Source organism: Pseudophryne corroboree, chromosome 3 (genome assembly GCF_028390025.1).
Source record: "Pseudophryne corroboree isolate aPseCor3 chromosome 3, aPseCor3.hap2, whole genome shotgun sequence".
Lineage (NCBI taxonomy): Eukaryota > Metazoa > Chordata > Amphibia > Anura > Myobatrachidae > Pseudophryne > Pseudophryne corroboree.
In genome coordinates, this window is record NC_086446.1 from 565848757 (window position 1) to 565865339 (window position 16583).

The 16583-nt window shown below is 48.3% G+C and overlaps 1 protein-coding gene across 2 annotated transcripts in view; it reads left to right on the top strand.

Moving 5' to 3' along the window:
* The window catches only part of TK1 (thymidine kinase 1), a 44843-nt gene that overhangs the window by 3593 nt on the left and 24667 nt on the right, over positions 1-16583 (top strand). For both annotated transcript variants that reach the window (XM_063961296.1, XM_063961295.1), the window contains exons 4-6: positions 5029-5122; positions 5206-5295; positions 5921-6040. In XM_063961296.1, coding sequence (XP_063817366.1) covers positions 5029-5122; positions 5206-5295; positions 5921-6040 — 304 coding nt within the window. The remainder of the gene's footprint in view (positions 1-5028; positions 5123-5205; positions 5296-5920; positions 6041-16583) is intronic.

A 16583-nucleotide genomic window follows, 5' to 3' on the forward strand; every position in this document is an offset into this window, starting at 1 on the left:
ATAAAAACCTTATATGGCTAAAATAAATGCATCACATATAACTCCTGGGCTATATGGATGCATTTAACCCCTGCCAAAACATACAGAAAAAGGATGATAGGCTCCGCCCCTTTCTCGGCGTCCTTATCTCCTCAGCACACTGGCGCCATTTTCCCTCACAGCTCAGTTGGAGGGAAGCTCCCTGGCTCTCCCCTGCAGTCACTACACTACAGAAAGGGGTTAAAAAAAGAGAGGGGGGCACAAATTAGGCGCAGTATATAACAATACAGCAGCTATAAAGGGAAAAACACTTATAAGGTTATCCCTGTATATATATAGCGCTCTGGTGTGTGCTGGCAAACTCTCCCTCTGTCTCCCCAAAGGGCTAGTGGGGTCCTGTCCTCTATCAGAGCATTCCCTGTGTGTGTGCTGTGTGTCGGTACGTTGGTGTCGACATGTATGAGGAGAAAAATGATGAGGAGACGGAGTAGAGTGTCTGAAATAGTGTTGTCACCCCCTAGGGGGTCGACACCTGAGTGGATGTACTGTTGAAATTGCGTGACAGTGTCAGCTTTGTATAAAAGACAGTGGTTGACATGAGACAGCCGGCTACTCAGCTTGTGCATGTCCAGACGTCTCATACAGGGGCCCTAAAGCGCCCGTTACCTCAGATACAGACGCCGACAAGGGTACTGACTCCTGTGTCGACGGTGAAGAGACAACCGTGATTTCCAATAAGGCCACACATTGCATGATTGAGGCAATGGAAAAAGTTTACACTTTTCTGATAATATGAATACCACCAAAAAAATGGGGTATTATGTTTGGTGAGGAAAAAACTTCCTGTAGTTTTCCTGAATCTGAGAAATAAAATGAGGTGTGTGATGATGCGTGGGTTTCCCCCCGATAACAATTGATAATTTCAAAAAAGTTATGGGCAGTATACCTTTTCCCGCCAGAGGTTAGGGTGCGTTGGGAAACACCCCCTAGGGTGGATAAAGCGCTCACACGCTTGTAAAAACAAGGGCTCTACCCTCTCCTGAGATGGCCGCCCTTAAGGATCCTGCTGATAGAAAGCAGGAGCGTATCCTAAAATGTATTTACACACATACTGGTGTTATACTGCGACCAGCAATCGCCTCAGCCTGGATGTGCAGTGCTGGGTTGGCGTGGTCGGATTCCCTGACTGGAAATATGATATCCTAGATAAGGACAGTATATTATTGCCTATAGAGCAATTAAAAGATGCATTTCTATATATGCATGATGCACAGCGGAATATTTGCCGACTGGCATCAAGTATAAGTGCGTTGTCCAATTATTCCAGTAAAGTGGTCAGGTGATGCGGATTCCAAACGGCATTTGGAAGTATTGCCTTAAAAGAGGGGCTGTACCCCAGGTCGCCTCTCAAAATAAGACGCCGTATTATCAGGCGCAGTCCTGGTTGGCAAGCGGGCAAAAGGGTTCCTCTTTTCTGCTCGTGACAGAGGGAGAGGAAAATGGCTGCAGAGATCAGCCAGTTCCAAGGAACAGAAACCCTTTTCCGCCTATGCCAAGCCCTCAGTATGACGCTAGGGCTTTACAAGTTCAGGCACGGTGGGGTCCCGTTCTCAATGAATTTCAGTGCGCAGTGGGCTCACTCGCAAGTAGACCCCTGGATCCTTCAGATAATATTTCAGGGGTACAAATTGGAATTCGAGACGTATTCCCCTCGCCGTTTCCAAAAGTCTGTTTTACCGACGTCTCCCGCTGACAGGGAGGCAGTTTTGGAAGCCATTCACAAGCTGTATTCCCAGCAGGTGATAATCAAGGTACCCCTCCTGCAACAGGGAACGGGGTATTATTCCACACTATTGTGGTACCGAAGCCAGACGGCTCGGTGAGACCGATTTTAAACTCTAAAATCTAAAATCTTTGAACACTTGCATACAGAGGTTCAAATTCAAAATTGAGTCACTCAGAGCAGTGCTTGCAAACCTGGAAGAAGGGGACTACATGATGTCTCGGGACATCAAGGATGCTTACCTTCATGTCAAAATTTACCCTTCTCACCAAGGGTATTTCAGGTTATGGTACAGAACTGTATCAGTTCGGACGCTGCCGTAGGGATGGTCCACGGCACCCCGGGTCTTTACTGAAGTAATGACCGAAATGATGATATTCCTTCGAAGGAAGGGAATTTTAGTTATCCTTTACTTGAACGATTCCCTGATAAGGGTAAGATCCAGGGAACAGTTGGAGATCGGTGTAGCACTATATCAGGTAGTGTTGTGGCAGCACGATTGGATTTTCAATATTCCAAAATCGCAGCTGGTTCCGACGACTTGTCTTCTGTTCCTAGGGATGATTCTGGACATAGTCCAGAAAGAAGGTGCTTCTCCCGGAGGAGAAAGCCAGGGAGTTATCCGAGCTAGTCAGGAACCTCCTAAAACCGAACCAAGTCCCAGTGCATCAATGCACAAGGGTTCTGGGTAAAAATGGTGGCTTCCTACGAAGCAATCCCATTCGTCAGATTCCACGCACAGTGGAACCTACTGGACAAATGGTCCGGGTCGCATCTTCAGATGCTTCAGCGGATAACCCTGTCACCAGGGACAAGGGTATCCCTCCTGTGGTGGTTGCAGAGTGCTCATCTTCTAGAGGGCCGCAGATTCGGCATTCGGGACTGGGTCCTGGTGGCCACGGATGCCAGCCTGCGAGGCTGGGGAGCAGTCACACAGGGAAGGAATTTCCAGGGCTTATGGTCAAGCCTGGAGACATCTCTTCATATAAACATTCTGGAACTAAGGGCCATTTACAATGCCCTAAGTCAAGCGAAACCCCTGCTTCAGGGTCAGGCGGTATTGATCCAATCGGACAACATCTCGTCAGTCGCCCACGTAAACAGACAGGGCGGCACGAGAAGCAGGAGGGCAATGGCAGAGGCTGCAAGGATTTTCGCTGGGCGGAAAATCATGTGATAGCACTGTCAGCAGTGTTCATTCCGGGAGTGGACAACTGGGAAGCAGACTTCCTCAGCAGACACGACCTTCACCCGGGAGAGTGGAGACTTCACTCAGAAGTCTTCCACCTGATTGTAAACCGTTGGGAAAAACCAAAGGTGGACATAATGGCGTCCCGTCTAAACAAAAAACTAGACAGATATTGCGCCAGGTCAAGGGACCCTCAGGCAATAGCGGTGGACGCTCTGGTAACGCCGTGGGTGTACCAGTCAGTGTACGTGTTCCCTCCTCTGCCTCTCATACCAAAAGTACTGAGAATAATAAGAAGGAGAGGAGTAAGAACTATACTCGTGGTTCCGGATTGGCCAAGAAGGACTTGGTATCTGGAACTTCAAGAGATGCTCACGGACGAACCGTGGCCTCTATCTCTAAGAAAGGACCTGCTCCAGCAGGGGCCTTGTCTGTTCCAAGACTTACCGCGGCTGCGTTGGACGGCATGGCGGTTGAACGCCGGATCCTGAAGGAAAAAGGCATTCCGGATGAAGTCATCCCTACCCTGGTCAAGGCCAGGAAGGACGTAACCACAAAACATTATCACCGCATTTGGCGAAAATTTGTTGCGTGGGGTGAGGCCAAGAAGGCCCCTACAAAGGAATTTCAACTGGGTCGTTTCCTCCATTTCCTGCAAACAGGACTGTCTATGGGCCAAAAATTGGGGTCCATTAAGGTTCAAATTTCGGCCCTGTCGATTTTCTTCCAAAAAGAACTGGCTTCAGTGCCTGAAGTTCAGATATTTGTAAAAGGGGTACTGCATATACAGCCTCCTTTTGTGCCTCCAGTGGCACCTTGGGATCTCAATGTTGTGTTGAGTTTCCTAAAGTCACATTGGTTTGAACCACTCACCACTGTGGACTTAAAATATCTCACATGGAAGTGACGAGTTAGCCCTGGCTTCAGCCAGGCGTGTGTCAGAATTGGCGGCTTTATCATATAAAAGCCCTTACTTAATATTTCATTCTGACAGGGCAGAATTGAGGACTTGTCCTCAATTTCTACCTAAGGTGGTTTCTGCATTTCACATGAACCAACCTATTGTGGTACCTGCGGCTACTAAGGACTTGGAGGATTCCAAGTTGCTTGACGTGGTCAGGGCCCTGAAAATATGTTTCCAGGACGGCTGGAGTCAGAAAATCTGACTCGCTGTTTATCCTGTATGCACCCAACAAGCTGGGTGCTCCTGCTTCTAAGCAGACGATTGCTCGTTGGAGTTGTAGTACAATTCAGCTTGCACATTCTGTGGCAGGCCTGCCACAGCCAAAAATCTGTAAATGCCCACTCCACAAGGAAGGTGGGATCATCTTGGGCAGCTGCCCGAGGGGTCTCGGCTTTACAACTTTGCCGAGCAGTTACTTGGTCAGGAGCAAATACGTTTGTAAAATTCTACAAATTTGATACCCTGGCTGAGGAGGACCTGGAGTTCTCTCATTCGGTGCTGCAGAGTCATCCGCACTCTCCCGCCCGTTTGGGAGCTTTGGTATAATCCCCATGGTCCTTACGGAGTTCCCAGCATCCACTAGGACGTCAGAGAAAATAAGAATTTACTTACCGATAATTCTATTTCTCGTAGTCCGTAGTGGATGCTGGGCGCCCATCCCAAGTGCGGATTGTCTGCAATACTGGTACATAATTATTGTTACCAAAAAAATTCGGGTTATTGTTGTAGTGAGCCATCTTTTCTAGAGGCTCCTCTATTATCATGCTGTTAACTGGGTTCAGATCACAAGTTGTACAGTGTGATTGGTGTGGCTGGTATGAGTCTTACCCGGGATTCAAAATCCTTCCTTATTGTGTACGCTCGTCCGGGCACAGTATCCTAACTGAGGCTTGGAGGAGGGTCATAGGGGGAGGAGCCAGTGCACACCAGGTGATCCTAAAGCTTTCTTTAGATGTGCCCAGTCTCCTGCGGAGCCGCTATTCCCCATGGTCCTTACGGAGTTCCCAGCATCCACTACGGACTACGAGAAATAGAATTATCGGTAAGTAAATTCTTATTTTTTGTTTTGTTTTGTTTCAATCCTTCATTTCTACTCTCTGTTTGCCCACATAGGCACACAATGTCTGCAGTTTCTGCCTGCAATCTGGCAGATGTGTTTTCAGAGGCTCTCACTCACTGTGTGATAGGAATTGATGAGGGGCAATTTGTAAGTATATAAATGCTTAATGGAAAGACTACTATTTTCTGCTCTATCTTTAATAATTACTAAGGGGAATATTCTCCCTCTAGTTTCCAGATGTGGTCGAGTTCTGTGAAGACATGGCTAACAGAGGCAAAACGATAATTGTGGCTGCTCTGGATGGCACATTCCAAAGGAAGGTGTGTAGGATGATATAAGCAGCTACTGTATGTGCAGATGGGATGACCATTTGATGGGCTAAATTATTCTAATGTGTACAGCCCATAGAAGCATTAGGAGCGATAGACATCACTGAGGCACTTTATAACCAATATTCGTAAGGTGCTGATAAATTGCTATACTGCATATTGGTTCATAAAAATATTTAGCAAAGAGTTCTATGGTGAGCATTTGTGCAGTAACAAATGGTTAAATGTGTTGTAAGTGTATGTAACATGCTCTGTATGAGAACATATGCTACGCCAACTTTTTATGTTTTCTTGCTGATGCCATAAGCACAAACTGTCTGAGGACATACATACATACATACATACATACATACATGATCCAATTTAATTTGGTAGCAAATAGTGGAACAGTGATGCGTACTATGATCTGTATTGGGTCAGTTTGAGGTGAAGTGCAGCACTGATTTGGTACTGCAGCTAAATAGCGGAACAATAAGATCAATTCACACTATAGGCTTCTGCAATGTTAATCTAGTGCTGGATTGTCTTTCGGCTCCCTAGATTGCAGTCCTTTTCGATCTGACACTGTCAAATGGATTGGGACTGAGGTGACTCTCCTGTCTCTCTTTATTATAAGGCTTTTGGTGACATCCTCAACTTGGTGCCATTGGCAGAGAGTGTTGTAAAGCTGAACGCTGTGTGCATGGAATGCTATCGAGAGGCCTCGTATACAAAGCGATTAGGGGCAGAAAAAGAGGTAAGTAGGCATAGGTGAAATAAAAATACATCAGTTGATATATAGGGGTATATGCAATTGCGGTCGAATTCCCGAAATTGTCAAACGGGACTTTTTCGCCCAAAAAAAAAAAATCGACAATGCAATTCAGTACTTTCTGTCAAAAAAACGGACTTTCAAAATTCGACTTTTTGAAATTCGACATTTGTCAAATTAGACTTTTCTGCAATGGTGCAAATGCGGCAATTCGACAAAAGTATATTCAATTGAAGTTTGGAAATTCGACAACAGTGCTTTTAGACAGTAAATTTGTCATTTTCAATCCTCCACACTTTAGTGGGTGAATCTAATAAAAAAAAATTTAAAACATGTTTTTTTTATTGGTAATAGCATATCTATTTATATTAGAAGGGATTAGGTACTTGGTTTGTCTTTTTGGGAGGCACAAGTATTATTTATATATTTAAAAAAAAAATAATATATATATAATTTTTTTTTTTTTTTTTTCAGATGGATTGGTAAAATCCTGGAAAAAAATGGCGTGGGGTCCCCCCTCCAAAGCATAACCAGCCTCGGGCTCTTCGAGCCGGTCCTGGTTCTAAAATCCGGGGGGAAAAATGGACAGGGGATTCCCCGTATTTTTAAAACCAGCATCGGGCTCCACTAGCTAGACAGATAATGCCACAGCCGGGGGTCACTTTTATACAGCGCCCTGCGGCCGTGGCATTAAATATCCAAAAAATACGGGGGACACAGAGTAGGGGTCCCCCGTATTTTTTACACCAGCATCGGGCTCCACTAGCTAGACAGATAATGCCACAGCCGGGGGTCACTTTTATACAGCGCCCTGCGGCCGTGGCATTAAATATCCAACTAGTCACCCCTGGCCGGGGTACCCTGGGGGGTGGGGACCCCTTCAATCAAGGGGTCCCCCCCAGCCACCCAAGGGCCAGGGGTGAAGCCCGAGGCTGTCTCCCTTCCCCCCCCCCATCCAAGGGCTGCGGATGGGGAATTGATAGCCTTGAGAAAATGACAAGTATATTGTTTTTTCCTGTAGTACTACAAGTCCCAGCAAGCCTCCCCCGCAAGCTGGTACTTGGAGAACCACAAGTACCAGCATGCGGGAGAAAAACGGGCCCGCTGGTACTTGTAGTAGTACTACTGGAAAAAAAATACCCAAATAAAAACAGGAGACACACACCTTGAGAGTAAAACTTTTATTTCACACCTGCCGACACACACATACTTGCCTATGTTGACCCGCCGACTGCCACGTCTCCTGATCCGGGGTACCTGTGAATAAAATTATACTCGCCTCAATCCAGTGTCCAGATATAAATCCTCGTACTTGGCAAAACAAATAAACGAACACCCGACCAAGCCGGCCTGAAAGGGGTCCCATGTTTACACATGGAACCCCTTTCCCCGAATGCAGAGACCTCCCCCCGTGACTGCTGTCACAGAAAGGTCTCTTAAGCCAATCAGCGAGCGCAACGTCCTGGCACTCTGCTGATTGGCTGCACGACTGAGCTGTCAGACACCGCATCGCAAAGCCTCTCCATTATACTCAATGGTGGGAACTTTGCGTCAGCGGTGAGGTCACCCGCGGTAAGCGGCTGACCACGGGTAACCCCACCGCTGACTGCAAAGTTCCCACCATTGAAAGTAATGGAGAGGCTTTGCGATGCGCTGTCTGAGCTCACACGCGCATACAGCCAATCAGGTGAGTGCAACGAAGTAGCGCTTCCTGATTGGCTGAAGGGACCTCTGTGACAGGAGTCACGTGGGGTCCCGGCATTCGGGGAAAGGGGTCCCATGTGAAAACATGGGACCCCTTTCAGTCCGCTGGTCCGGGTGTTCATTTATTTGTTTTGCCAAGTACGAGGATTTATATCTGGACACTGGATTGAGGCGAGTATAATTTTATTCACAGGTACCCCGGATCGTCGGGTCAGGAGACGTGGCAGTCGGCGGGTCAACATAGGTAAGTATGTGTGTGTCGGCAGGTGTGAAATAAAGTTTTACTCTCAAGGTGTGTGTCTCCTGTTTTTATTTGGGTTTTTTTTTTCCAGTACTACAGGTACCAGCGGGCCCATTTTTCTCCCGCATGCTGGTACTTGTGGTTCTCCAAGTACCAGCTTGCGGGGGAGGCTTGCTGGGACTTGTAGTACTACAGGAAAAAACAATATTCTTGTCATTTTCTCAAGGCTATCAGCCCCCCATCCGCAGCCCTTGGATGTGGGGGACAGCCTCGGGCTTCACCCCTGGCCCTTGGTGGCTGGGGGGGGGGGGTGGACCCCTTGATTGAAGGGGTCCCAACTCCCCCAGGGTACCCCGGCCAGGGGTGACTAGTTGAATATTTAATGCCACGGCCACAGGGCGCTGTATAAAAGTGACCCCCGGCTGTGGCATTATCTGTCCAGCCAGTGGAGCCCGATGCTGGTGTAAAAAATACGGGGAACCCCTACTCTTTTTGTCCCCCGTATTTTTTGCACCCGGTGCTGGTTTTAAAAAATACGGGGGATCCCCTGTCCATTTTCCCCCCCCGGATTTTTAGAACCAGGACCAGCTCGAAGAGCCCGAGGCTGGTTATGCCTTGGAGGGGGGACCCCACGCCATTCCCCTCCCCCCCCCCCCCCCCCCCCCCCCGTTTTTACCCGTTTTTTAAAAATCTGAACAAAATCCGTCAAATCGGCCGTTTTTCGTCAGCGGGACTGTCGAATCCGTATTTTATTGAATATGGTCAATTTCGGTACCCACTTGCCGAAATTAGACGGTCGAATTAAAAAACGTCTGAAAAATTGCTGCGATTCGCCGCTAATTGCATATACCCCATAAAGTGTACCTGGTAAAGGAAAATGTGTATTGTGATAATGATAACCGTAGACACACTGTTGTCTTCCTGCTTTTACAAAGTATTAAGTGTGTCTACGGTTATCATCACAATACACGTTTTCCTTTACCAGGTACACATTGAGTGTGAGAAACTTACCATTTGATCAATGCAGATCAGCATAAGCCGTTGATGGTCATTTTGTACCTTATTCAATATGTACACAGGCTCACTTAGAACTATGTATGTATGTATATGTATATGTATATGTATGTGTATGTGTATGTGTATATGTATATATATAATTTCTCTGACGTCCTAGTGGATGCTGGGAACTCCGTAAGGACCATGGGGAATAGCGGCTCCGCAGGAGACTGGGCACAAAAGTAAAAGCTTTAGGACTACCTGGTGTGCACTGGCTCCTCCCCCTATGACCATCCTCCAAGCCTCAGTTAGATTTTTGTGCCCGGCCGAGAAGGGTGCACACTAGGGGCTCTCCTGAGCTTCTTAATGAAAGTTTAGTTTTAGGTTTTTTATTTTCAGTGAGACCTGCTGGCAACAGGCTCACTGCATCGAGGGACTAAGGGGAGAAGAAGCGAACTCACCTGCGTGCAGAGTGGATTGGGCTTCTTAGGCTACTGGACACCATTAGCTCCAGAGGGACCGAACACAGGCCCAGCCTCGGAGCTCGGTCCCGGAGCCGCGCCGCCGGCCCCCTTACAGAGCCAGAAGCAAGAAAAGGTCCGGAAAAATCGGCGGCAGAAGACGTCAGTCTTCAACAAGGTAGCGCACAGCACTGCAGCTGTGCTCCATTGTTACTCAGGCACACTTCACACTCCGGTCACTGAGGGTGCAGGGCGCTAGGGGGGGGGCACCCTGAGCAGCAATGTAAAACACCTTGGCTGGCATAAATACACCACATATAACCCCCAGGGCTATATGGGTGTATTTTAACCCCTGCCAGAACTCGCCAAAAAAGCGGGAGAAAAGGCAGCCGAGAAGGGGGCGGAGCCTATCTCCTCAGCACACGAGCGCCATTTTCCATCACGGCTCCGCTGGAAGGACGTCTCCCTGACTCTCCCCTGCAGTCCTGCACTACAGAAAAGGGTAAAAAAGAGAGGGGGGCACTAATTTGGCGCAGTTTGATACTAGCAGCAGCTATAAAGGGAAAAGAACATTTTATAGTGGTATTCCTGTATGTATGTATATATATATATATATAGAGCGCTCTGGTGTGTGCTGGCATACTCTCCCTCTGTCTCCACAAAGGGCTAGTGGGGTCCTGTCCTCTATCAGAGCATTCCCTGTGTGTGCGCGGTGTGTCGGTACGATTGTGTCGACATGTTTGAGGAGGAAAATGAGATGGAGGCGGAGCAATTGCCTATTATAGAGTTGTCACCCCCTAGGGAGTTGACACCTGAGTGGATGAGCTTGTGGAAGGAATTGCGTGACAGTGTCAGCTCTTTACGACAGACAGTTGACGACATGAGACAGCCGGCTACTCAGCTTGTGCCTGTCCAGGGGTCTCAAACGCCATCAGGTGCTTTAAAACGCCCGTTACCTCAAATGGCAGACACAGACACGGATACTGACTCCAGTGTCGATGATGAGGAGACAAACGTGACTTCCACTAGGGCCACACGTTACATGATTGAAGCAATGAAAAATGTATTGCATATATCTGATAATACAAGTACCACTAAAAAGGGTATTATGTTCGGTGAGAAAAAACTGCCTAGTTTTTCCTGTATCCGAGGAATTAAATGAAGTGTGTGATGAGGCGTGGGTTTCCCCCGATAAAAAACTGATAATTCCTAAAAGGTTATTGGCATCGTACCCTTTCCCGCCAGAGGATAGGGCACGTTGGGAAACACCCCCTAGGGTGGATAAAGCGCTCACACGCTTGTCTAAACAGGTAGCACTACCCTCTCCTGATACGGCCGCCCTAAAGGAACCTGCCGATAGAAAGCTGGAGAATATCCTAAAATGTATATACTCTCACACGGGTGTTATACTGCGACCAGCAATCGCCTCAGCCTGGATGTGCAGTGCGGGCCTGGCGTGGTCGGATTCCCTGACTGAAAATATTGATACCCTAGATAGGGACAGTATATTACTGACTATAGAGCATTTGAAGGATGCATTTCTATATATGCGTGATGCACAGAGGGATATTTGCCGACTGGCATCAAGAATTAGCGCGCTGTCCATTTCTGCAAGAAGAGGTTTATGGACGCGACAGTGGTCAGGTGATGCGGATTCTAAAAGGCACATGGAAGTATTGCCTTATAAGGGGGAGGAGTTATTTGGGGTAGGTCTATCAGACCTGGTAGCAACGGCAACTGCTGGAAAATCCACATTTTTACCCCAGGTAGCTTCTCAACTTAAGACGCCGTATTATCAGGCGCAGTCCTTTCGGCCCCATAAGGGAAAGCGGGCAAAAGGCGCCTCATTTCTGCCCCGTGGCAGAGGGAGAGGAAAAAGGCTGCATCAAACAGCCAGTTCCCAGGAACAAAAGCCCTCTCCCACCTCCGCAAAGTCCTCAGCATGATGCTGGGGCTTTACAAGCGGACTCAGGCACGGTGGGGGCCCGTCTCAAGAAGTTCAGTGCGCAGTGGGCCCTCTCGCAAGTGGACCCCTGGATCCTTCAGGTGGTATCTCAGGGGTACAAATTGGAATTCGAGACGTCTCCCCCTCGCCGTTCTGCTTTACGGACGTCTCCCTCAGACAGGGAGGCAGTATTAGAAGCCATTCACAAGCTGTATTCCCAGCAGGTGATAATCAAGGTACCCCTCCTACAACAGGGAAAGGGGTACTATTCCACACTATTTGTGGTACCGAAGCCGGACGGCTCGGTGAGACCAATTTTAAACCTAAAATCCTTGAACACTTACATACAAAGGTTCAAATTCAAGATGGAGTCACTCAGAGCAGTGATTGCAAACCTGGAAGAAGGGGACTATATGGTGTCTCTGGACATCAAAGATGCTTACCTACATGTCCCAATTTACCCTTATCACCAAGGGTACCTCAGGTTTGTGGTACAGAACTGTCACTATCAGTTTCAGACGCTGCCGTTTGGATTGTCCACGGCACCCCGGGTCTTTACCAAGGTAATGGCCGAAATTATGATACTCCTTCGAAAGAAGGGAGTTTTAGTTATCCCTTACTTGGACGATCTCCTGATAAGGGCAAGATCCAGGGAACAGTTGGAAGTCGGAGTAGCACTATCTCAGATAGTGCTGCGCCAGCACGGTTGGATTCTCAATATTCCAAAATCGCAGCTGATCCCGACGACACGACTTCTATTCCTAGGGATGATCCTGGACACAGTCCAGAAAAAGGTGTTTCTCCCGGAGGAGAAAGCCAGGGAGTTATCCGAACTAGTCAGAAATCTCCTAAAACCAGGCCAAGTCTCAGTGCATCAATGCACAAGGGTCCTGGGAAAGATGGTGGCTTCTTACGAAGCAATCCCATTTGGCAGATTCCACGCAAGAACCTTCCAGTGGAATCTGCTAGACAAATGGTCCGGGTCGCATCTTCAGATGCATCAGCGGATAATCTTGTCACCAAGGACAAGGGTGTCTCTCCTGTGGTGGTTGCAGAGTGCTCATCTTCTAGAGGGCCGCAGATTCGGCATTCAGGACTGGGTCCTGGTGACCACGGATGCCAGCCTGAGAGGCTGGGGAGCAGTCACACAGGGAAGAAATTTCCAGGGCTTGTGGTCAAGCCTGGAGACATCACTTCACATAAATATCCTGGAGCTAAGGGCCATCTACAATGCTCTAAGCCTAGCAAGACCTCTGCTTCAAGGTCAGCCGGTGCTGATCCAGTCAGACAACATCACGGCAGTCGCCCACGTAAACAGACAGGGCGGCACAAGAAGCAGGAGGGCAATGACAGAAGTTGCAAGGATTCTTCGCTGGGCGGAAAATCATGTGATAGCACTGTCAGCAGTGTTCATTCCGGGAGTGGACAACTGGGAAGCAGACTTCCTCAGCAGACACGACCTCCACCTGGGGGAGTGGGGACTTCACCCAGAAGTCTTCCACATGATTGTGAACCGTTGGGAACGTCCCGCCTCAACAAAAAACTAGACAGGTATTGCGCCAGGTCAAGGGACCCTCAGGCAATAGCTGTGGACGCTCTGGTAACACCGTGGGTGTACCAGTCAGTGTATGTGTTCCCTCCTCTGCCTCTCATACCCAAGGTACTGAGAATCATAAGAAGGAGAGGAGTAAGGACTATACTCGTGGCTCCGGATTGGCCAAGAAGGACTTGGTACCCGGAACTTCAAGAGATGCTCACAGAGGACCCGTGGCCTCTACCTTTAAGAAAGGACCTGCTCCAGCAGGGACCCTGTCTGTTCCAAGACTTACCGTGGCTGCGTTTGACGGCATGGCGGTTGAACGCCGGATCCTGAAGGAAAAAGGCATTCCGGATGAAGTCATCCCTACCCTGATCAAAGCCAGGAAGGATGTAACCGTACAACATTATCACCGTATTTGGCGTAAATATGTTGCGTGGTGCGAGGCCAGGAAGGCCCCTACAGAGGAATTTCAACTGGGTCGTTTCCTACATTTCCTGCAAACAGGACTGTCTATGGGCCTAAAATTAGGGGCCATTAAGGTTCAAATTTCGGCCCTGTCAATTTTCTTCCAAAAAGAACTGGCTTCAGTTCCTGAAGTTCAGACGTTTGTCAAGGGGGTACTGCATATACAGCCTCCTTTTGTGCCTCCAGTGGCACCTTGGGATCTCAATGTAGTTTTGGGGTTCCTAAAATCACATTGGTTTGAACCACTCTCCACTGTGGACTTAAAATATCTCACATGGAAAGTGGTAATGCTGTTAGCCCTGGCTTCAGCCAGGTGTGTCTCAGAATTGGCGGCTTTATCCTATAAAAGCCCTTACCTAATTTTTCATACGGACAGGGCAGAATTGAGGACTCGTCCTCAATTTCTCCCTAAGGTGGTTTCAGCGTTTCACTTGAACCAGCCTATTGTGTTACCTGCGGCTACTAGGGACTTGGAGGACTCCAAGTTGCTGGACGTAGTCAGGGCCCTGAAAATATGTTTCCAGGACGGCTGGAGTCAGAAAATCTGACTCGCTGTTTATCCTGTATGCACCCAACAAGCTGGGTGCTCCTGCTTCTAAGCAACTATTGCTCGTTGGATTTGTAGTACAATTCAGCTTGCACATTCTGTGGCAGGCCTGCCACAGCCAAAATCTGTAAAAGCCCATTCCACAAGGAAGGTGGGCTCATCTTGGGCGGCTGCCCGAGGGGTCTCGGCTTTACAACTTTGCCGAGCAGCTACTTGGTCAGGGGCAAACACGTTTGCTAAATTCTACAAATTTGATACCCTGGCTGAGGAGGACCTGGAGTTCTCTTATTCGGTGCTGCAGAGTCATCCGCACTCTCCCGCCCGTTTGGGAGCTTTGGTATAATCCCCATGGTCCTTACGGAGTTCCCAGCATCCACTAGGACGTTAGAGAAAATAAGAATTTACTTTCCGATAATTCTATTTCTCGTAGTCCGTAGTGGATGCTGGGCGCCCATCCCAAGTGCGGATTGTCTGCAATACTTGTACATAGTTATTGTTACAAAAATCGGGTTATTATTGTTGTGAGCCATCTTTCCAGAGGCTCCTCTGTTATCATGCTGTTAACTGGGTTCAGATCACAGGTTGTACGGTGTGATTGGTGTGGCTGGTATGAGTCTTACCCGGGATTCAAAATCCTTCCTTATTGTGTACGCTCGTCCGGGCACAGTATCCTAACTGAGGCTTGGAGGAGGGTCATAGGGGGAGGAGCCAGTGCACACCAGGTAGTCCTAAAGCTTTTACTTTTGTGCCCAGTCTCCTGCGGAGCCGCTATTCCCCATGGTCCTTACGGAGTTCCCAGCATCCACTACGGACTACGAGAAATAGAATTATCGGTAAGTAAATATATATATATATATATATATATCTCTCTTACGTCCTAGAGGATGCTGGGGACTCCAAAAGGACCATGGGGTATAGACGGGATCCGCAGGAGCTTGGGCACACTAAAAAGACTTTTGACTTGGTGTGAACTGGCTCCTCCCTCTATGCCCCTCCCCCAGACCTCAGTTAGACTCTATGCCCAGGAGGGACTGGACACACACTAGGGGAGCTCTACTGAGTTTCTCTAGAAAGACTTCTGTTAGGTTTTTTATTTTCAGGGAGACCTGCTGGCTACAGGCTCCCTGCATCGTGGGACTGAGGGGAGAGAAGTTAGACCTACTTCTTCTTAGTTAAGGGCTCTGCTTCTTAGGCTACTGGACACCATTAGCTCCAGAGGGTTCGATCACTTGGTTCGCCTAGCTGCTTGTTCCCGGAGCCGCGCCGTCGCCCCCCTCACAGAAGCCAGAAGAAAGAAGCCGGGTGAGTATGAGAAGAACAGAAGACTTCAGTGACTGCAGAAGACTTCAGTAACTGTACAGCGGTAGCGCTGGGCTCCATGCTCCCACACACATTACCAACGGCACTCACAGGGTGCAGGGCGCTGGGGAGGAGCGCCCTGGGCAGCAGGTTACTGGGGTCAAAATAAGCTGGCAAAAAGGCATATTTAATACCCCCGCCAGCATAAAGATTTGAAATTTTTAGCGGGACTACAGTGCTCCGGGAAGGGGCGAGGCGTAGCCGCACAGCTCACCAGCGGAGACAGATTGGTGCTTTCTTATTATTAACAGCGCTACTATCATATATTATAGTTGTGTGGTATATGGGTGCTGGGGTGTGAGCTGGCATACTCCCTCTGTGTTTCTCTGTCCAGGCTTCCCTCTAGGCTGTCCCCTTTATTTGGCCAGTGTGAGTGTGGGGGTGTCTGTACTACGTGTCGGCATGTCTGAGGCTGAGTGTTCCTCCCCGGAGGAAGTTACTGGGGGTGCAGAAAAGGAGCTGGAAATTGCTCTGTTGGCACAGCCGACTGCTGATTAGCATTAAGTGTACTTAACACAGTAATCCAATGTGGCTTTATTGTCTAAGAGGCTGGATAAATCTGATTCTCAGACACAAGCATGGAGAAAATCCATGGAGGATGCTTTGGCTCAGGTACAGACCCCCTCAGGGTCACAAAAAACGTTAATTTACCCAGATGGTAGATACAGATACCGAAACGGACTCTGATTCCGATGTCGATTTTAATGAGGTTACTTTAAACCCAAGGGTAGTTAAGAGTATTCAGTACATGATTGTGGCTATTAAAGATGTTTTACATATCTCTGACGAACCTGCTGTTCAGGACACAAGGATTTGCCTATTTAAAGGGAAAAAAACCTGATGTGAAGTTTCCCCCTCTCATGAAATGAATGCTCTTTGTGAAAAAGCTTGGGAGTCGCCGGACAAGAGGTGGCAGATTCCCAAGAGAATTTTTATGGCGTATCCTTTCCCCTCTGATGACAAGGAAAAATGGGAGTCGTCTCCAAATGTCGACAAGGCTCTATCCCGTTTGTCCAAGAAGGTGGCGCTTCCATCCCCTGACACGGCTGCTCTCAAGGATCAGGCTGATTGCAAGCTGGAGATGTCTTTGAAGGCCATTTTCGTTAATACTGGTGCATTGCTCAGACCTGGTGTGGTGTCGGTATGGGTGAGTAGTGCTATTGCTAAATGGGCTGATAATTTAGCTTCTGATATGGATACCCTTGATAAGGATAACATTCTTTTGACTCTTGGTTATATCAAGGACGCTGCAGATTACCTAAAGGATGTG